Below are 22,554 nucleotides of genomic sequence, written 5' to 3'. Positions count from 1 at the left end.
AATTCTTTTATTAATGGGAAAGGATAATAAAAGTTGGTTTATAAAAATAAGAATCAGATGATTGTCATAAGCCTAACGGAGTATTAAGGTAAGTTAAACAACAGTTATAAGTGCACCTGATCCAGCTAGTTGATTAAACCTTCCTTCCACTGTACGACACGTTGTACCGTTTCCTTTACAGACACCACAGATGTCCTCCTCTGCTCCTGAACCAATCTTGTGGTCACAACCAACATCCTGGTGTATACAAGACATTATCAAATTTATACTAACAGGTATGATATTGAGAATATTCGAACTAAGAGGGCAGCCTGCAAGGGCTAACATGCCTTTGCTCATTGTTTCACGCTGTTTTGTCAGCCGCGTCAGGTAGAAGGCGAAAATTCGTTTGCGTTGGTGGGTAAGAGTAGAAAAGACTCTTTGACTGAAACTCTTTAAAACTCTTAAATTTTCATGATATTAACAGTATGCATTATAGCTTGAACAAAATTTTCTACAGTTAATTATAGAAAATACATAAAGTATAGTTGGGGGAAATCTTGATTTTGACAAAACGGGACTAAAACGGTTAGATGATTGCAGATGAGCCTTAACTGTACTCTCAGCCTTAAAGTGATCGGGAAGTGATGAGTAGGAATCACAATACACAAATGGCGCGCGCAAACTGTCAGTAACTCAGCGGAAAGTATTGGTTCCCATGGTGAATGGTGCGACAGTCCCGTGACATGCTTAATTGAAGCCAACGCAATTCCTTGCTTTTCTTCATTTTGATTCGATATCTTACTTGTGCAGTTAATTATCTCAGAAAACCTTGGATTTTTATGTTCTGCGTTTAGTTTGAAATTATACAACAAGCCATACGTTACCTGGCATCTTCCATCAATACAAATGTCAATTGAACCAGGCCTACATGGAGTACCATCTATAACTTTAGAGGCGAGCTTCGCTGAGAAACGATATTGCGGATCCTTTGGTTTGCAGAATAAAGAACATGGCTGGCCTGAAAAAGGAATGCGCAAAAATAAGGAAAAGAAACATAACTGACGAATTTCAAATTGATGCATGTTTGACAAATAATCATGAAAATGCAACCACAATACGGACAACGATAACTTCCTTACTCTTGCATAAAGCGTGCCTCATGCAGTGTAGGCTGGTCAATGTTAATAAAAGAAAAATGTTTTAAATATATGTAGAGATGAAATGGAGAAATCTTCTTTAAAAGAATTCATAGTACATCAGAACAGAGCAGCATATATTGCCTTAGTTGTAGGGGTCATGTTACTTAATCCGTTGGTACAGCGTGCACATTTTCCCATTGACAGAAAACTCGCTGTATTTCGATAGAAAACCCATATTTCTACTTTTCGCCTTCCTCCCTCGTTTCAGACTTTTCAAAAGACAACTTAAGGTCTCCTGCACTCAAATAATAATTTGTTTGCATAGTCGTAAAGTAATTTACTAATTTGTATCGTTTATATAATTAATAAGCACGAAAAGACGCCATCGCTGCCCTTTATGGCAGTTTGCCTGATACTTTACTGGGCATCTATATGAACGCTACATTTGCTTACCATCACTAATCACAGGAACCCATTCATGTTTCCCTCCTCTGTATGTAATACCATTAAACGATTCACATTGTAGAGTTCTGAAGTCCCTGGATCTTGGAAGACATGGCTATAAGTGAACGATTAAATATAAGCTCAAACGCCACTGCTCATTGAACCACTTATGTAGACAAGTTAAGTTATGGCTTACTCGGTGATAACACACATGCAGGATCTAACATATCAAACAGAGCAGGCAAAAAGTATTTGTAGAATTTATAGAATTTTTTCAGTCACTTAGCCAAAAGAATCATAGTTTGGCCAGATAACAAATGTTTTCATGAATGTTTTCAACAAAGTTATAGGCAATTTTAACATAAGTTACCCGAACTTGACTTTTGTGAGCAAAAATACCATTCATTGATTTTGAACATTTTTTACCTCCTGTACCTTTCGAGGACCCCCAAGTATTCTTCTATTACTTTCTTTTTACCATTTCAAACAATCGTTCTTCGATTTTAATCATTGTAATCTGGCCTAGTCACTTTGTCATTTCCTTACCTTAACATTACAGGTACGAAACTTTCTAGATTCTCCTTCACAATACCGGCCACCGTTCAAGGGGCTGAAATCGACAAACGTCAAACAGGATTACAGGCTAATCTAGGGTCGCTGTAAGATTCACGTTACTGTACCAAAAGCTAATTCAGAGTCCTAGCCTATGGTCAGGAAAATTTGATGGGAGATAATCTTAATTACAATCTTTGTCCAACAGTTTAAAAAAAAAATGAACATTATTTCTTGTATTGCTTACGTACAGCGTTTTGAGTGTCGAAATAAATTCGCATTTGCTTTGGTTTTGCATTACTACCCTTAGTAGTTAAAAAGACTCGTTCCACTTTCTCAACCAATCAGAAGTTAAGCCAAAACCAATCGTGTCTCACTCGCACAAATTTTCCCGCACTTCGCGCAAGCCTCACATGTGTTCTTTGTGATCGGCCAGAGTGATTACTTTGGCTTTGGCTTCGACATTCATTTGAAAACCGCTCTAAGGTGACAAATGAAATTGAAGTAAGACGTTACACACTATGCTTACCTCGGCGAGTCACATTCTCTTTTCTGGGCACTAACACCCATTCCACAGGTTCGGGAACATTTGCTCCATTCTGTCCAGGGACCCCAGCCACCGTCTCTTCTCAAAGGTATAGTACTGTTGTCAACACATTCCCCGTACATACACCACTGCGATCATGAAAGACAAAGCAGATTACCTAACATGTAGTTAACGTTGCCTCTTGATGCGAGCTCTACAGTATTTACATCACTTAGTTCAATGCGTGTAAATGGTAATACACTTTTTTTCGTAAGTTTATTTTTGTTCGAAAACTCGCTTCAAAAAGAAAACCTCCTTCTTCGTTGCACACCGATCTGATTTGCATTCTATATCTGTACGTGCTATAAAAATGTGCATGCTTGCCAGAACAAAACTCTTAAGTTCAAAATGCGAGCACGCTCAACGTTGATTGACCACAATCACATAGAGTTTTAAAAGAAGAGGATCTCAAAGAAAAAAAACTTTGTGAAATGATGTAACGTCTTCTGCCCAATCAGAACAAGCAAGCAGTTCACTACCGATCAGGAACAAAACCAAAATCAATCGTGGGTGCGTCTATGCGTGCTCTGCACCACACATTTTACTTTGTTACTTTTGTTATGTTAGGCCGAATGTGGTTTAACGTTGGTTTTGGATTCACAATGCCATTTTACTTTTGGTAATTGGCGTTATGCCATAATAGTGGAAAACTATACGCAGTTACATAATCACTGAGAAAGAAATTGATGATGCCTAATAAGTAACAAGTTACCAACCCACCTTACCAGTAGCACAAGCTGTCCCTGTGGCTGGAGGATTCAGTTTACTTCTACACAGCTTTTCTCCTTCAATCTCGCACCACAGTTGTTGGCATAGACGATACTAAGGTGTTAACGAATAAAACAGTACAGTTTAATTAATCGGCATGGTAACAGTGACAAGGTAAATTAACCGAGCATTATAATTCTAATGTCAGTGTAGCCTTATGCTCCAGTTAGAGGAGCGAAGAGGATGAGTGAGTGAGTGATTCTAATGTCAGTCCGACGCAAACTAGCCACCCCTTCGGGGCGGCTGTACACAGGCTAACGCAAACGTAATTTGATCTCGTCACGCATTCCTTCCCAACGTCAGGGAGGAAAGATTGCGTGACGAACCCAAAGAAAGTCTTTGTAGGTCCGCAACTACAGCACTGCTATGCGAGTTGTCACGCAACGCTTCCCCCTACGAAGTGGTAAATAGCTTTTCTTAGTAATCCAAGAGACTAAACGCCGACATTGACAGCGCAACAGTTTCTTTTGCAAACTAATCGCCTAACCCGTTTAATTGTTACATGTAAATAAGAAGCATTGTAATATTGATGTTGAGAAGGTCGCCAGTTGTCACTCAGTACATTAGCGTAGCGTTGGGGTATTGACTTTATAGGACTATCGTATAAGCTTAAAAACACCTGCGAGTAACTAGGGTGTAAGGTATTGTATCAGATAGCTAAAATCCGCAAAAAGTTAAAAAACAAAGGAGTTTATGGGACAGTTTCGAATATTGTCCAAAACTTTGAATGGATCAGAAGTTCAGCACCAATGCGAAGTTTACCGTCGATTCTCGAACATGACCGAAAACTTGCGAAGGTTTCTATATCGTCCCCCTCTACTAACTATGATCCTAACGATTTTCGATTTCCCATTTAATCATTTACAAGAAATGAAAAATTATGCATATATTTACATGTAACGTACGCGAACGAAATATCGTTTCTGCGTGTAGAATTCATGGTAAAAAGCTTCCGTTAATAAAACAATTTGATTTTCAGGATTTCATGGTATGACATCAGCTATCGTATTTTCCCGGTAGCTTTTCACAAAATAAAAAGACGACTTCAATTTGATTAGAACATATATCATGTTATCTGCATTTCAGTCGAAAATAAACCCGATATCATTCTCTGCGTATGTTTTTAAGAAGAAAACCTTAAAAGCATGGAGGCATTCTTTTTTAAAAGAATATTAAAATATTGTTTTTAGTCTGCATTTAACTTTCCATTTTCTACAATGGGTCATTCATCTGAGCTTCGTAGGAATATTAGTCTAAAACAAAGATATGTTTAATATCTGTCAAACTGCACGTTGAGAATCTGTCATTTGAAATGAATTTGAGCATCTGTTTGGAGACAAGAAACGTCATTGGACAGAAGTACCGCACTGAAAAACAAAGGGTTTTAGGTATAAGACCAATATTTCCAAAGAACTACATTTTTAATTCCTTTTATTCAAATATTAATATTGCTCCGGATTTGGTTAACAAAAGTAGATATATTTTATCAAAAGCGAGTGTGAGTTTTATTAGAAACCGAATTGATAGGCTTTCTCTTTCTATTCACCTGCACGAAACAAAACCCTTTGACAGTGAAAATAAAACAAAAGCCCTAGAACAGATCTAAATTTAAATGAAAAATTCCAAGTTTAAAGAAGTTGATCTGATATAAAAAGGAACGTTAAAAATTGATGACTTCAAATATAAAATATGAACTTTTTACCTACATGTTAAAAAAAGTCCTGGCAAAAACCATTTCTCACAAATTTTAGAAAATTTGTGTAAATTGATTCCATCTAAATGCAACAGTTAAATGAGCTTTCTTATTCCCTTTCAATCAGGCGCCTGTCAATCAATCAACAATGTTATGTTTGTTTGTTTTTTTCAAAGACTTCTTTTATCGTTAAAACCTTAATTTATTGTCAATCGATCAGCTGGGTAAGTAATTTTGCGACGTCATGCTTTCAAACCAAAACACAAACTTCAAAAACATGAAGAAACAACAAAAAACAAATACAGGACTTGTAAGACCTTATGAAGAAAACAAGTGCGCCCAGCCGGTTATTTAACATCTTCCACTGTTGATTTTTTGGATAAAAATCACGAATTTATCACATGAAAAAAATATATATATATACATATCTGTGTTGTTATCTTATAAAAGCAATAGCAATTTAATGACGGCCAACTTTCCATTATACTTATTACTTTCTTGGTGATGGTGCGTAAATGTAAACGATAAATTATTAATACGGACTCGCGTTAATAAGCACTTTATAATTATGTGTTCCAAGCTAGCAAGGCAATGAGTTCGGTAAATGAAAGCTTACAGCCGCAAGACTACTAACAGTTACTCCCTATTTCCACTCAATGGCATCGAATACTTCCAAAGTTTACAACAATAGTTATTCACCGGGTCAGGATATTGCCTTCGCTGTGATGTATTCGTTAATTGTCTTTATCGGCGTACCGGCTAACTGTATTATTATCACTATCGTGCGAAAAACATCTTCAATGCACACCACAACCAACTATCTCTTGATGAACCTGGCCGTTGCAGATCTTATAACGTTAATGATGTGCCCGGGAATATACGACTTCGCCCTAAACAAAGTACATCTCAAGAAAGCTGTTGGAGATTTCATCTGCAAGTTTTTCGCGGGCAATGCAGTGGTTCCAATCACAATCAACGCGGCCGTATTAACCATTTGCACTATTGCCGTTGAAAGATACCTAGCCCTTGTCAAGCCGTTTCACACAAGGTTAAGATTAACCAAGAAAAGGGTTCCCTACATCGTTGCATTATTGTGGACATTTGCTGTGTTATCTTGCATCCCTGACTTGATAACAAATACTGTAGAGCCCAACCGCCATTCAGCCTATCCGTGCAAGCGTCCTTGGAGCCTAGACGAATATTTCCATCACAAAGGCTTCCTTATTTTCACTGGCGTTTTCTTTGGGTTCGTTCCTAGTATCATCATTTTCTTCTGCTATTTTAGCATTTTTCGCGGCTTGTTTATTAGCGATACAATCTGTGCTACCCCGGAAGGTTCAAGCAATGCAGCAATCGAAGACCAACGCTCAAAGAAACAGCTCTTCAAGCTATTATTGTGGCTTATGATAATGTTTTGCGTTTGTACTTTGCCGTTTGCAATATTTTTTACCTATTTAATCACTATCAACAGAACCACTGTAGTAAATAATCATGAACGCTTGTTTCTCGTTCATAGAATGGTTAGATTTCTTCTCACTGCCAACTCGTTTTTTAATCCACTCGTATACGCATTTCAAAGTTCCAATTATCGAGAAGGATTCAAAAGAATCTTTTGTTGCAAGAGGTTCTCAGAAAGAAACAAATGAACTATCGTGGAACGTACATTATGGAAGAACAATTAGTAACCATAGCAATAAAACCTAACTCTTTAATAATGGTTGCTCCTTAAGGTATACAATGTACTAAAGTTATAGAGCTAAATGTCAGTCAAAATATTTCGAAAACCTTGCTGATTAGTTGAAATCCTTTATGCTTAAGATTCGCGAGTTGTGTTAGAAAATATAACTCGTATAGCAAAGGTTAAAATCTTGTGGCACTTAAGATCGATAATGGCCGTCGATAAATCAAAAGGCCTTTTAGTCCCCCTTGTGTCACACTTAAGCGCACTAGGGTGAAAGGGGTGGAAACGAATAGCTGTTTTTAAGAAAAGTTAAAATTTTTAAAACTGCTTATTTAATTATATTTATTATTTAAAATTAGTTTTATCAAAGTAAAATTCAGAAACTGATGCATGAATGAAGCAACACACTGAGTACTTAGCTGTATAAACGCCTTCGTATAAACGCTGTAAGTAAACAGAAGCACACTTTTACTTCCGGCATTAATTAACGAATACAGCTAAAGTGCGTTTGAAGTCTCAGCTCGATCTAACCCGTGTAAATATAAACAATGATATGTGTCATTCACTTTTTTGATACATGTTCGCTTATTTCGGAAATAAAGCGTGCATTAAAGTTACTTTGATAGTGCCTGTTCTACTAAAGTCAACAAACTTTACTTTTTATCCTCGTTGGTTGCGTTTGCTTAGTTTTAAGTGTTTCCTGAGCATCAGTTGTGTCAAATTAGATCATTACGTCGGTAAGCATTTTTTTCTTATAAAAACCTCGTATGGCGTATTTATTAATGTAAGGAATACTTTAATGCACGGGACTCCAGATCGAGCGGTCTGGGTTTAAACCTGGCCAGGGCACTGCCTTGTGTTCTTGGGCAAAACACTTTACTCCCCGGTACTGCTGGGAGTAACTCTGCGATGGACCAGCATTCAATCCACCCACTTGGCCCGACGCCAGGCGTTACCTCAATATTTTAGATGGGGGGGGGGGGGGGGGGGGCTAACGTTAAGTTAATCCATGGAAAACAAGTACTGTGTCGCAGGATAAGGGTGTTGTATTCACCAAGAGAGGATGAGGGTCCCCTCATCCTCTCTTGATTCACATATTACCATGTTGTGCGTATTTGCATTTTTAGGCAATCTTATCAGAAATGGTTGAGAATTTTGAACAAATTTGTAGAATAAAATTTAGTTACGTAAACTTTAAAGTTCTAAAAGTGTTAAACACTATTCAATAAGCGATATGGAATTTTCAATGATACAGATGTTTATAAGCCCCCTGACTTTTGCCCCTTCGAACGAAATAATTTAAAGAAAAAATTTCACAACAAAACTTTCTTTTAATTTTCTGTTTTAGAACAAATAAACACGCAGAACACAGTGTTAGTTTAACGAATCAAAATTACTCCGGCAGATAATTAAATTTCATTGGATGTTTTTAATAATTCTCCAAGTCAAAGATAAAACGACCCGCTGACGCCATGGAGAGCCGCAATAACCAGAATGCGGAGCTATTACAAACATTTATCAGGTGACGAGTTAAGATGATAAAAATTTATTACTTCGCCAAAACTCGGTCAACAAAATCAGCTGACACCTACTTGATGTTTTAGTCAGTTGCACTAACAAAATTAACTCGGTTTGCAAAGTAAATTGCAAAGAAACCAGGTATTTAAAGAATTGAAGAATTGAACCTATGCGGACTATAGGTAAAATGGCCGTTTTGGAGACATTGATACATAGTTAGCAAATATATGTTATTTTAATAAAACTTTCGACTGCCGTAGTGCAATGGGACATAAACAAAGAGCCCGCTTTAGGTCTTCCTATTTATAAAATGCCGACTGTTTACACACAAAAAAGCAGTCACAGGGATGTTGTTATTATTAGTCCGACAGCTGACATTAAACGAAACAACTAATTTTACCAAGTTACTAGACGATGAGTTTCTTTAGTTATAAGAAGTCCTCGTATTTTTGTAACGCAATTCAGTTATTCTATAGTGCATCTAAAAGCGTGAAGTCAAAGCGCTGGGTTAAAAAGCTTTAACGATGCCGCATTGGTCTTGAAACCTGTCTCAGCTAAAAAGCACCTGTCAGCTGGAAAACCTTTCCAATCTTTAGTTGCACAATATTGAGGCTTCACCATTTTTTTTCTTCATATATGACAGAAATGTTTTTCTCCTCATTTTCCTACTGTTCAGTAAGCATTTATTGATCTTTATTCGCTACTTTCAGTAACACTCTTGCAGCAAAAGATCCTTTTGAATCCTTCTCGATAATTAGAACTTTGAAATGCGTATACGAGTGGATTAAAAAACGAGTTAGCTGTGAGAAGAAACCTGACCATTCTATGAACGAAAAACAAGCGTTCGTGATTTTTTACTATAGTGGCTCTGTTGATAGTGATTATATAGGTGAAAAATATTGCAAACGGCAAAGTACAAATGAAAAATATTATCATAAGCCACAACAATAGCTTAAAAAGCTGTTTTTTTGAGCGTTGGTCTTCGATTGCTGCATTGCTCGAACCGGCGGGGGCAACACAAATTGTGTTGGTAATAAACAATCCGCGAAAAATGCCAAAATAACAGAAGAAATATGATGATACTAGGAATGAGCCCAAAGAAAACGCCAGTGAAAATGATAAAACCTTTATGTTCCAAATATTCGTCTAAACTCCATGGACGTTTGCACGGATATGTTGAACGAGGATTCCGGTCTATTGTGTTCGTTATCAGGTCAGGAATGCAAGATAAAACAGCCAGTGTCCACAATAATGTAACGACATAAGGAACTCTTTTCTTGGTTAATCGTAATCTGGTGTGAAACGGCTTGACAAGCGCCAGATATCTTTCCACGGCAATAGCGGAAATGGTTAAGATAGCCGTGTTGATTGTGATTGGAACTACTGCATTGCCCGCGAAAAACTTGCAGATGAAATCTCCCACAGCTTTCTTGAGATGTACTTTGTTTAGGGCGAAGTCGTATATTCCTGGGCACATCATCAGCGTTATAAGATCCGCCACGGCCAGGTTTGTCAAGAGATAGTTGGTTGTGGTGTGCATTGAAGGCGTTCTTCGGACGATAGTGATAATAATACAGTTAGCCGGTACGCCGATGAAGACGATAGCAGGAATACATCACAGCGAAGGCAATATCCTGACCCAGAGAATAACTGTTGTTATAAACTGCTGTGCTATTCGATGCCATTGGATAATTTGCGTAAGCCAGTGAATATGTTTTTTGGTTTTTAAGTGTTTCGTTCTGTTGCTGTGCTTAAATGCGAGGACTTATTAGTGTGCTTATTACGTCCGTCAATATTAATAATTTATTATTTAAAATTACGCACGGTCATGATAGAAGGATGGCTGTCATCAAATTGCTAATGCTTCCATAAGATGCTGCATGTGTGCAATACCTCTTTGCATTAAATTCACAACTATATTTAGAATCGTCAGTATATCTGTCTATCATTTTATGACGTACAAAGTAGGCGAAGTCCCCGTTGCTTAACTTTCTATAATGCATTTCTCTTTTTTTCCTTTTTTTGTTTGTACCCTGGTATACCTATCAAAGGGAAAAAGGTTCAGTAATTTATTTCATGACGTACAAAGCTAAGTAGGCGAAGTCCCCGTTGTCTAACCTGATATTACGCATTTCTTTTTTTCCTTGTTTATCTTGTACCCTGGTAATCCCATATGCGCTCCTAATAATGGCTTCTTGTTTTTTATTTATGTTGTGTGCGGAACCAGTTATTGAGTCTGTATGACACATGCATGTTAATTGTGAAAACGGACTATTATCTAAATTCAAGAATAAACTAATTGAATTGTTGTTTCCAACGATCTTGTGTTCTGACTCATTGATCTGCTTTGAGTCTGCTCCTCTGTGAAATACTAAGCGTCGATAAGCGATTTTGCGTGATATTTTTTCATACTGGGCTCACTCAGTATGAAATGTGGAGTAAATCAATTAAAATTTGAAAAGATCTGCCAGTAATATGTAAATATGAGCTTAAAATGTTTGTCTTCAAAGAGTCGTATTTTTTATTCACATAAAAGAGCTTTAAGTGTCTTAGGTGGCTATGAAGCATCGATTTGACAATCAAATTGTTAAAACGCCAACCGTTTAACATCGTATTTGAATTCCTGAATTTAGATGCACAAAGGAAAAAGCAATTTTTGGCTTCCATTTGTCGTTAGATCGGAAATCGACTTTTCAATACACTGGAGAAATTTAAAAAGGAAAAGGAGAACGTTCTCGCATTTCTACCAAGCTTAACACATACCATCATTTTATTTTCAATGTAAATGTTAAGTTGTTGTTGCGTTATGAACCATTGAATTTGATCTTCATCAAATATCTTTCTTACGAAGTTTTCTCCGCAACGCAGATGTATTTCTAAGATAAAGATGCACAACGCATAAATGGAAACAGATGCTTGAACACTTTAACGAAGCAACTTTAGAGAAGGCACATTTTTGAAAGTTTAGCCTAAATGATTAAATTCGTCGACCTTACTACGTGTCAACCTTCCTTCGTCTTAGCCAGTGAAATATATTTAATTTTTTTAAAAATATATATTTTTTATAAATTATTATTATTTTCTTTCAACTTTGTAATTACAAATTGTTAGCGTCTGAGTTCCTAATGAGTTTTTACTCTCAGATTAGTTTTAATATCTCCTTTTATTAAAAACTAGAAATGGTATATTGCAATTTCTGCGTTTTGATTAGTTAACGGCTGGTATATGAGCTCATATACCATTGACCACAAATTTGGTAGCCGATACCCGTCAACGAAAATAGTTGGGAAACTCAAATATTGAAATATTGCAATTCTTGGGGCGTTTTTAATAAAAAAAATTATTCCACTCGCGCTTATTTGTATATGAGATAGTTATGGCCAACTTGGCGCTACGCGCCTCGTTGACTATCTACCATCTCATATCCAACGCGCGCTCGTGAATTATTCCACGAGCGCGCGTTGGATATAAGATGGTAGATAGCCAACGAGGCGCGTTTGGCTATTACGATCTCATATCCAACAAACGCGAATGGAATAATTGTTTTATTAAAAAACGCCCTGAGAATTGCAATATTTGATCTCCCAAGCTGATTTCGTTGACGCGTATTGGCTACCATTTTTTTGGTCAGTGGTATAGTCTGTCAACCAATCAAAACTCAGGAAATGCAATATACCATTGCTAGTTTTCAATAATTGTTAAGTATTCATGTTTAATTTCCAATAACCAATCAACGGGTTTGTGGGAGCTCGTCGGTGTTTACGTACGCGTGCCTAAATTGATTGATCGATCGATCGATCGATCGATTGATTGATTGATTGATTGATTGATTGATTGATTGATTGATTGATTGATTGATTGATTGAACCATCCTTGTTCTCCTTGGTTCTGCACGTGTTTGATTGGCTCCTTGCCCAGTGTTTTTTATCAAAGGACAGATGCATGGATGACGTCAGTACGTGATGGGAATGGATCCAGTGTGCAAAATGCAGTATCGGTTACCAAAACGCCTGGTAGGCAATATTGGTGAATAGTTGTTTACTATATCGAAGTACACCATTCTTATCTAGGGCACGGTGGGGGAGGAGGAAGGGAGAGGGTAATGCATGTACCTTGTATTTGTGACAGTGTCTAGCTCTGTTTCCGTACTGCTGCCTACACTGATCGTCCACAGTGAATGTGACTCCAGGCATCTCAGCAGGTAGCTCCAGTGGTTTTTCTTCGGCGTGATTCCTCAAACACTTGCTTGCTTTAGAGCTAAAAGGAAATAACTATGGTTACATTGAGGACATTCCAGTTGTGTTTCAAAAAACGGTCTGATGGACAGAATAGTGTTCCGATGACGTGAAAGTACCTCGGCTGTGTTAGCTTTGGTCATTTGCTCATCCTTTTTTGGATTTGTTTCGCATTTGTTTTGTTTTTATCTCCTTCACACTACAACAAATGTTGCCTCCTCTTTAAACTTACAACTGTAAGGGTCTATTGCTTATATATATACTTACCGGTATGTTCGTTTATATGTATTATTTTTTCAGTAATATGTAACTTTTTCCGGCTAACCAATTTACTGATATTTTGCGCGATTTTTTTTTCATTAGTGTGTGTTCTACGCCGTCAAACTTTCATAAGCGGTAATCGGCCGCACCCGTATGGTGTAGTTCTATGCAACACTTGTTTATCACACTGAAATTTACGGATAGGGGGGGGGGGGGGGGGGGTGGGTGGGGGTGGGGGGGGGGGGGGCGGGGGGGGGGGGGGGGGGGGGGGGGGGGGCGGGGGGGTTTTTTTGTGAAAAAAACACCCCCCCCCAAAAAAGAAAAGGAAAAATAAGGGGGGGAAACCCGGAGAAAAAAAACACCAAGGGGGGAAAAAAAAAACAATAACTAAAAAAAAAAAAAAAAGGAAAAAAAACGCGCAAGACACAACAACCGAACAAAAAAAAAAAAATTTTTTTTACCTTACTATATATAATAAATGTTTATATAATGCTCTCAAAATACGACTTGCCTCGAAGAAACAAACCGCCATGTTGGACATAATTCAACAAGGTGTAAATACTACACAATTCTTACTTGAGAAAAGAGCGGATATAAGCTTTACTGCACCATGACCACTTCATTGTACCGCGGCGATTTCTTGCCAGCCACTGCGGTGACATAAGGTGAGGTGTTGAACCGGCGGAGTCTGGGCACGTGTTCCCGTCTCCATCGTGGTATGCACCAAGGCTAATTACAACAAAACATAATATTGTCAAAAATAGTGGTGGTGTTTCAACGTGCAGCGAAAGGGCACAGTATTTTAGGGCGCTTTCCATTTGTCACAGAGGGTCGGTCGGTACGGTGGTTGTCAACGTGAAATGAGCCTTTTGCATGAGATTTTCCCACAAATCCAGCATAACAATTTATAATATTTATATATTGACTGATTTGACAGGACAAAATTAATCTGATTATCAACGAAATTCTGTCCACAAATTTTCCGGTCTGGCCGGCCAGTTCTAACAAATGGAAAGCGTCCTTAGATGGAGCCTCCTATGGGCCGGAGATCCGCGTTAAGGCTACAAATAAATTATAATAAATTTGCAGCAAACATGTGTAGAGCTTTCAGTTACTGGAAATTAATGTAGATAATAACTACCTACGTATGGGTTAATTTTATTTGCCTACTGAAATGAGAACTTTTAAGGCCGGTACTCACTAACTGCATAGTCTATCTGCACCTTCTCATTGTATAGAGACGCCTCACGATCACGTATTATTAACTTTGAAATTCAAGTTCAAAAGTTGCTGCTTATTTGACTGACTGACTGACTGACTGACTGACTCACGGACGGACGGGCGGACTGACTAGCTGGCTGACTGACTGACACTACTACTACAATAATGACTGAATGACTGAATACTGAATGACTGAATGACTGAATGACTGAAAACTGAAAACTGACTGACGGACGGACGACCGGACTGACAGTGACTAGCTAGCTGACGGACGGACGGACGGACGGACTGATCGGCTGGCCGACTCACGGACAGACGGACGGACAGACTGACTGACTGACTGACTGACCGACCCCAACCACCACCGACCAACCGACGGACCGACGGATTGACTGACTGACTGACTGACTGACTGACTGACTGACTGGTAACTGAATTTGATTTGTTAAATAAATTTATTGATTTGTTTGCGTATTGTAAGTGACCGTGAAAGAAAACACTTACTTGTGTCCAATTTCGTGTGCGACTGTAAACGCGACATTTAGCCCGTTGTCTTGTGAGACGCTACACCGTTTTTTAGGGTCACACATTCCATGCAAAAACGCCATGCCTGTGAAGAACGAACGGAATATTCCTAATATAAGGAATTTACCGATTTTAAATAAAATAAGAGAATATTTACCTACCCACAGTGTCACAAGCAGAGTAACGATTAGCGCATATATCCTTCCTGGAACATAAAAAAGATCGAAGAACTAATTTTAACCCTATTCAGACCGGGGGGACTTTTGAGGCCTGCGCTGACTTTGAACGCTTATAACTTTTTCAAGATTCAACCAAACCCTGCCAAACTTTGTGAGTTTATCTAAAATTTATCTGGAAATAATTTGGTTGGAAAGGATGTTGTGTTAGGAACTTGAAATCATCATGCCACCGGCATTTTGACAGGCATGTTTTCCCAAATTTGTAATTTTGGTGTTTCTATTAATTTTTCCCTTCTTACGGTTTTTAAGCTTAGTTTTATTAATTTTGTGTACACTGCAGTAAATTTGGGTGGTTTTCTGGCATTTTGGAAAAATTTTGAAATCCAAGATGGCGGCTGATTTGACATCATGATGTAATTGTCACGTGATGTGACGACATCGTCCCACGTGACGTATACCAAAACAAAGATGTTTGGACATACTATACATCCTTTAAGTTTCATTGCGATTGCTTAAATATTCTGGAAGTTACATAGAGGGGCTTCCCCACCCCCCCCCCCCCCCTCCCCCGGTCAGAGAAGGTCCAAAAAGCCCGCTCTGAATAGCGTTAATAATAATTTCTAGTTATTAGACTGCACACACATGTAATTTTACAGAATTTTGTCATCTGTAGGTCTTGAGAGAACACGAGAATACTGCAAGTTTGTTTAGTGGTTTACTGAAACAAGCTCAGAAGCTAAGTACCTGGTTAGCAGCACTGCGCCGTCGTATGTTGGGTTTTCACTGGACTTGTCTTTTGTAATCCACTGCTGCCATTTACAGAAGCTTTCCAGAGTCCTGTCACCATGGTGACTGATTGACAAACCTTTCTATCGAGTATAAGATGAACGCAACAGAATAAGGATTTTTAAATCGCACTATGATTTTTTTCAAGAGCCCAGAAAAAGCTAAATCACTGGAAACCCACAGAAAAGTAGCGCAACATTTGGCATTTCAGCTTTCTTACTTACGGGCATGTTGTACAATAGCATCAGTTTGGAGACTTCAATGTTTATCGTCGTTCCAATACTCGGATCACGGTATAAATCGGCCACCTTGAAAAAATAAAAAAAATGTTATTTGTTATCCGCTTGCCAAATGCCATCAAATGAAAATTGTAACTCTTGAAACTTAGAAATTTACAAAGAAAGCAATCCGATTTAGGAGTAGGCGCATATAATCCTGTTTTTAAAGTTTATATAACTTTATGCAATCCATTTTAACGTCTGGTAGATTTTAGTATACAGTCAACTCTCTCTAAGCGGACCCGTCGGGCCGGCCCCAGCTGTCCGTCTTATAGAGGTGTCCGCCTTATAGGGTCGAGGTACGTGACACTAGAAATTTTGAGACGATAAAGCTCGGCTATGCACACGTACACGTCTGTTTTGTCGCTTACGTGCTTGGACAAAATATATAGGTTCGACTTGTTTGTTAATAACAAACGGTGATACTGTAAGTAGAAAACTAAATCTAAAGTTAGCGGAGTAATGCGTTTTAGCGGATTGTTTTTGGTTCTGGCGCTGCTGCTGCGTCGATAACAAGTTTTGAAGTATTTTCACGAAAAATAACTTTTAGTGCCTGTCCGTTGGCGGTTTCAAGTGTCCGTTGTCCGTCTTAGAGAGGTGTCCGTTTTACAGAGAGTTTTCTTACAGTAAAATGACTGAACGGCAGGGACATAACCAGGTGTCCGTCTTATGGAGGTGTCCGTCTTATAGAGGTGTCCGTTAAGAGAGAGTTGACTGTACAAGCATTATGCGTTCCAATTTTTCGAACAAAGACGTGTCGTACATCTGTAAGACGGAAATTCTTCTACTGTTTCCGAATTTTTTAAACAAGTCTTTCCTTAGGATATATCTAAACGTTTTATCCAAACGGTCTAATCACACACAACTATAAAAACGATTCGTCATTCGTTGTTCGTCTTATTCTTTCCTAAACTAAATCATCCTTGTTCCTTTTGTTAGCTCGTTATAACATCTTTGCTGTTTAACTGCCTTAGCAGATAACCATTTTCAGGTTTCCTACGATTTTACAATACTTTTTTAGATCGCAAAAACTTGACCTTATATATTGCCACATGGCTCCCAAATTACAGTATCGCCTTGTAAGAATTTCAATATTGCAGACAGTATTTCATGGTGGTCCGGATTTGTTTTCCACAGGGTACGATCAGTGTCTGTTGATTTACTTACCATATTCATAACGGTCAAAACGTATTCCTCCACAGACTGGTTTCCATGGAAATTGATCATATCTCTGTCAACAACAACCAACAGCTGAACGGTGACCTCACTTTCCAATGAACGACGCTGGCGGCGAATTAGTTCCCGCCAAAATTGCCACTTGGTGTTTTTCGAATTTCCATGAGCTGAAAACACGATTTGTAGAACGTCAGTTGAAGGAAAAATATCGTTGAAGTAAGAATTATAATAATGAAAATAATATACGTTATACCGAGCTGGAAATTCGAAGCTTTTGAATTGATCGATTTGAAATAGAAAAAAGTAACGTAAGTTCTAGACTGCAAAACAGTCGGGTTTTTTTCTCTAAAGCCGTTGGAAAAAGCTCTTATCGAAGGCGCGAAGCGTCGATCGTCTCGCGAGCCTGTATGTAGGGCGTGTGAGGCGAGAAAAAACGTCTTTTAGCGTCTCTCCCCAGTCTCACTCACAGTTTTGACATTGCTCCAGACCTCTCGCTCACGTTCAAAGACCGAGCGCGTTCGCAAAAGATACGACTGTTTTTGCAGTCTACGTAAGTTCTCGAACCCTCGATTTCTCGATCCACCCGATAACTAAACCAAAAAGTCATTTCCCTTGGATTTTTCTCACTATTAAGTCAGATACTGCAATTTTACTCTTGATTTCTAAAACCAATTTTCGTTTCCCTTGGAGGTTCGAGAAATCCAAATTCCACTGTAATTTAGAATACTTTATTTAAAAGGTTTCCAAACAATCAAGGATTCGCAAACAATCGACCTCATCGCCTGATGAAGACTAGCAGTGTAGCAGTCGAAACGTCGCGATCAACACCTCAAAGCGATTATATCGTGAAACAAACGAATAAACAAACACATCTTTAATGATTCCAACTTTGTTGGGCAATCGCCAGGGTTCTGCACAGTTTTAGAGGATTACTTTTTCACGTGTACAGTTCCAAAGCTAAGAAGCTTAATCGTATGAATACTGATATGGGCTTATGCAAAATACTTGATTCTCTTCCAAAACTTAGAATATGCGTTCCCAACGTTATTAAAAGCCCTTAAACCTCACAGGTGATCAGCAACTTATCTTCTTCTGTTATTTATCCAAAATCAAGGATAAAGACGAAAGTAATGTATGAAAAGATCCATGAATAAAAGCCGTGATATTTAAATCCTTCAAGATTTTATGTGGAGAGCATAAAGGGAAAGATGAATATTAGCATTGCATGGGAAGACGTTCAAGGTTAGAACAGTATAAAAACCTATATAGCGTTCTTCTCATTACGCAAAAATAATCACCATCAATGCCATTTAAAAACCCACCCCCTTATTACGGCCCCCCTTAATAAGAAGAAAGCAGTTTAAATAGAGATTTATAGGAGCTTTTTTTAAGTGTCAGTTTTCCGTCCACCACATTTTCTTTTTGTTGTTGCATTTGTGAAGATGGCCTACTTAACAAAAAGAACATTAATAAGTGGCTTCCCTTACCTTCATTCATTCATAAAACGCCCCCCCCCCCCCCCCCCCCACTTACACGAGGTAAAAAACTTGTAAACATGTTTTTTTCCTTTTTTGCGTTTATAAAAGTTAGAAGAGTACCTCCGAACTGGCTACTAGGCGTGAATACGAAAACAAATTTGAGAGTAGTGTTAATGCATAACGGTTCAGTTGGATTCATTTCTTCGGCGACTTTTTTCGTCTTAAATTTACGACTTCACTTAGGCGAAAAACAGTGCTAACAATGGTGACTTTCATTATTAGATTAAATTATAAAAGGATCATTTTTAGCCGGCAAAGATGAAAACTTACGACCCATACCAAAGTCCTATTTTTTTAATCTGCACATAAAGCAAAATAATTCCAAAAATTAAAGTTTGCACACAGGTAATGTCACGAACGTTATTGAAACGTTATATACCCTGTGTACCGCTATAGGTCAATTTCTCACACTTATTTTTTCTTTAGAATGCGACTAATGTCGCTTTCAAAACCACATTAAGTGTTAGCTGGAGAGCTCTCATAAATGGATGGTGAATGATTGGATTTATTTATGTAGCACCAATTATTAAATTTTCGTAAATACCTTTGAAGATTTCAAATCCAGATTAAGGGACCATCAACGTACACTTGCTGATAATCTTAAACTTTTAAAGACTGATTCGCTAATCTCGTTATTCAAATCAAGGATTTCAAAATTACTCAGATAACTGGTAATGTGAAAAGTTATCTATGTAATTTGTACTTAAAAGCCCTTTATCATTAAAGCAATGATAACAGAGATTAATGAAATAAAGATCCTTTGTCTTTCATGTTTCACTAAAGACGTCTAAGGAAAAGTGGCTCTAAAAATAGCTTTACTTGTAAAAAACGCACCATAACTCGTGATGGGCCTTTCTTGGTAAGGGGTGAATTTATGTTTTTCAACTTATATTAAAAGTGAACCTGACCCCCGTTTTTTTTTTTCAATTTATTGGGCTTAGATTATGATGGCCGTCTCTTCCTGAAAACTCTTACGCCTCAAAACCACATCGATTAAATGTGGTAGCCAATATTAACCTCTGAAAAATATCTTATTTCTAATGGCATCAGGATGTCCTTATAAAGTGGAAAGTGAAACAATAATAGGTGGTGTAAAAAGGGAGCGCTGTTTTTGTAAACACTTTTTCGTCTTCCCAGAAAACGGAGAATGAAGGAACGCAGCTGACAAAAGAACACGTAGGATTTCTATCTGTAAAGTCAGTGTCGACCAATCAAAATATAGCTTCAGCACTTCGAATGTTGCTTTGGTGACAATTTAATTGGGAACTGCAGGTTGTCAACCATCGCTCAGGATACAAACCTAATCTACAAAACCAGCTAGGAGTTTTTGTCTCGATACTGCTAAATTGTTAGAATAAAACTGAAGGAACTTCTTTTTCAAATGGCGTGACAAAACAAGATAGCTAGCGAACTGCACACGAGATTTGCACGCGAAAGAAAACGAGGGAAATCTCGTCGTTACCCTCTATAAACTCGGAGATACGCCCTTAGATTGCAGACCGTTCCTTTTCCGAGAAAAATTAGTTCCAGTTGTTTCAAGCCGATAAAAAACATAACCAGAATTTTTTCCTATTAAAAGAAAATTCGTCAAATGAATAAAAAAAATGTTTGTCACGTAATCGGAAATCATTTGCACAAGTAGAGGACACATTGGCTGCAATACAAGCTATGGCTGCACAAGCAATGCCTGCAATACAAGCTACTTCTTCAGTTATACCTTCTTTCAGCGGGGGATGACAGGATTAGCCTGATTTATTTCATCGCCTGTCAGGAAAACTCAGGCAAGAATCCTTCGACCCGTGACCCCTAAGAAAAAACAGCAACATAAATAGAATACTTACCTTGCGGATGAGTAGATGAGAGAGTGCATTTCCGGGAGAAGGTCGAACTCTGTGGCAACGTTGCTAAAAGTGTAGACCTTTTGTAAAACACATGATGTTGTTTTTTCGTCTTTGCCATGGGTTCTATAAAGTAGTCTTCCTTTACCGTCTGTATCAACCCCATCTGTATTAAATAAAAGCAAACGATTTTCAAAGATAACCTTTCAGGGCCAGTCTAGACCTTACTCGGAGAACAAAAAGAAACATTTTATCTTTCAACGCGTTCATTTGTGATGATTGATGAGGCGAGGTAACTATGAATTTTGCCGGGATCGGCTTGAACATGAAAACAGTTTGTAAACAAAGCCCTCCGCTCGAAATAAACAAAGAAACGTTATCAGTTCTTACCAGCCCGTGACATCCGCTAAGTGCGACACTGGATTGTGGACGAAATCGCAAACTTCCAATGTAATAACAGTTTCTGGATAAATTCGCTCTCGGTGGCTGATGAAAGAAGTTATCTAGAATTTCACTTGTGAACTTGGGATCCACGAGTTTGCGGTTTTTTCTCAAATCAAGCAGGAATTCCTCTCCAAAAGCGCGAAAGCGTATATACACTCTTTCGTTGCCAATGGCGTCATTTAACTCGTTGCTCAGAAACGAACCGCTTTCAGTCACGACCTGCGGTACAATGACTTCATATTCTTGTAAACTTTTCGCGAGGCCCTCTGTGGAAAGAATGATTCCCGTAATGATTACATTAGTCTGCATATCGTAAGTCACGAAATGCAGTCATAGTAAACAACTCCGTGACGATAAAGACAAAATAAAATAATAAATGAACCATACCTTGTCGTCGATCACGGAACGAATTTTCAGCCTCAATGCTGCTTAGCGCACACAGAGAAAAAATTAGCAACAAAGTAAGTCGCCTCATGGTCGTTTCTCTCCGTGTAATGTTTAAATCGCCAAGTTAGCTTCCCAAACGTCAAGATTGACTTTATTCGGCGTCAACCTCGTCTTTCAACACCTGATTTTCCGAGCTGGGAGTTCCCCCAGACAGGGTGATTGTCTGTTTGGGTTAGTTATTATTCCAGTATTTAACGAATAGACAAAACTATCCAACGAAAAAAATTACCCGTGGGAACTAAATCAGTTGAAGAAAAACACGAGTCTGTTACAAGCCTTTAGTTGCCCTCGAACGCCATGGGGGAATTTCCTAGTTATGTTTCGGGTTAAACCGCGAAAATCTACCGCACTGAATGATTAAAATGCCTCACAAAAATTTCATTGTCCGTATCTCAAGATAATATTCCAACTAATGAAAAGAAAATCCACACGTGCCAAGTTAATCGAAAGGATACAGTTTCTCGCGGCTTGGCGGGACTTTAAATACCTGGCGTGTTTATGAGCGACCCAAGTGACCCGGCGGTCACAAGCTCGATACTGTATTACATTTAAACTGGAGTTGTTTTTCAGGTAAATTCTGTTTTGTTTGGCGGATTAATGTTTTATCGCGTTGAGCTGTTATAATATCGGCATGTGAAATATCCGGAACAGCTTGGTGCTATTTTATGGGACAGTTGAAAGAAAATATACAGTGGCTGATCCTGCAGTAGCTGTTTCGCGAGGAGGGGAGGGAAGGAGGGCAGAGCAAATCTAACTCTGGACCTGGTCAATGTTATCTATGTTGTTGTTTTTGACATTTCATGATCAATTCATAATTAAAATGACAATTATGAAGTTTTGGTACCTAAACTAAAAGTGAAGCTCTCTAGCTCGGTCAAACACACAAGCCTACTGGGCTGTCCATTGTTTGATTAGTAATTACATCATCGTATTTTGGATATTTTGGATCTATTTCTATACTTTTCGTGTAGAAAAAACGAGCGAAACACAGCAGCAAAAGCGAGCGGGTTCGAAGGGTTGGATATCTATTACGAACGGGGGAGGGGGTGGTGTTAATTTTTTTAGCCATTTCACGATTTGTTCCAGGAAGTGCGCTTTCAGTCCCTTTTCCTTCACGACCAACTCCTGACAATCCTCCCTTTGCTTTACGTTCTCTGGCTACTCCCCTTTTACTTCCTCCGTAGTATATTGATATCCTTCATACCCTACCGGACTAGTTAATAATGTCCCAGGTAACGCGTTACAAGTCAGATGAGCTCATTT

At 38.4% G+C, this 22,554-nt stretch overlaps 2 protein-coding genes and 1 pseudogene across 2 annotated transcripts in view; 1 reads left to right on the top strand and 2 right to left on the bottom strand.

Annotated features, from left to right (window-relative positions):
- The window catches only part of LOC144661220 (A disintegrin and metalloproteinase with thrombospondin motifs 19-like), a 67,739-nt gene extending 45,474 nt beyond the window's left edge, over nt 1-22,265 (bottom strand). The window contains exons 1-16 of the mRNA XM_078521919.1: nt 21,232-22,265; nt 20,791-21,110; nt 20,404-20,566; nt 17,016-17,191; nt 15,795-15,878; nt 15,529-15,653; nt 14,767-14,810; nt 14,585-14,690; nt 13,436-13,588; nt 12,476-12,620; nt 3,424-3,525; nt 2,647-2,792; nt 2,112-2,175; nt 1,575-1,680; nt 867-1,000; nt 117-237 (exon numbers count right to left, since the gene is read on the bottom strand). Coding sequence (XP_078378045.1) covers nt 117-237; nt 867-1,000; nt 1,575-1,680; nt 2,112-2,175; nt 2,647-2,792; nt 3,424-3,525; nt 12,476-12,620; nt 13,436-13,588; nt 14,585-14,690; nt 14,767-14,810; nt 15,529-15,653; nt 15,795-15,878; nt 17,016-17,191; nt 20,404-20,566; nt 20,791-21,110; nt 21,232-21,319 — 2,077 coding nt within the window. The 5' untranslated portion in view covers nt 21,320-22,265. The remainder of the gene's footprint in view (nt 1-116; nt 238-866; nt 1,001-1,574; nt 1,681-2,111; nt 2,176-2,646; nt 2,793-3,423; nt 3,526-12,475; nt 12,621-13,435; nt 13,589-14,584; nt 14,691-14,766; nt 14,811-15,528; nt 15,654-15,794; nt 15,879-17,015; nt 17,192-20,403; nt 20,567-20,790; nt 21,111-21,231) is intronic.
- On the top strand, nt 5,440-7,367 carry LOC144661293 (tachykinin-like peptides receptor 86C). Its single transcript, XM_078522002.1, has one exon. The coding sequence runs from the start codon at nt 5,821-5,823 to the stop codon at nt 6,808-6,810; it is 990 nt and encodes a 329-aa protein (XP_078378128.1). The 5' UTR covers nt 5,440-5,820; the 3' UTR covers nt 6,811-7,367.
- Nucleotides 8,226-10,084, bottom strand: LOC144661284 (tachykinin-like peptides receptor 86C; annotated as a pseudogene).
- Nucleotides 22,266-22,554: the final 289 nt, after the last annotated feature.

Source organism: Oculina patagonica, chromosome 1, assembly GCF_052425735.1.
Source record: "Oculina patagonica isolate OP01 chromosome 1, crgOcupat, whole genome shotgun sequence".
Lineage (NCBI taxonomy): Eukaryota > Metazoa > Cnidaria > Anthozoa > Scleractinia > Oculinidae > Oculina > Oculina patagonica.
This window is presented reverse-complemented; position numbering and strand designations above follow the sequence as displayed.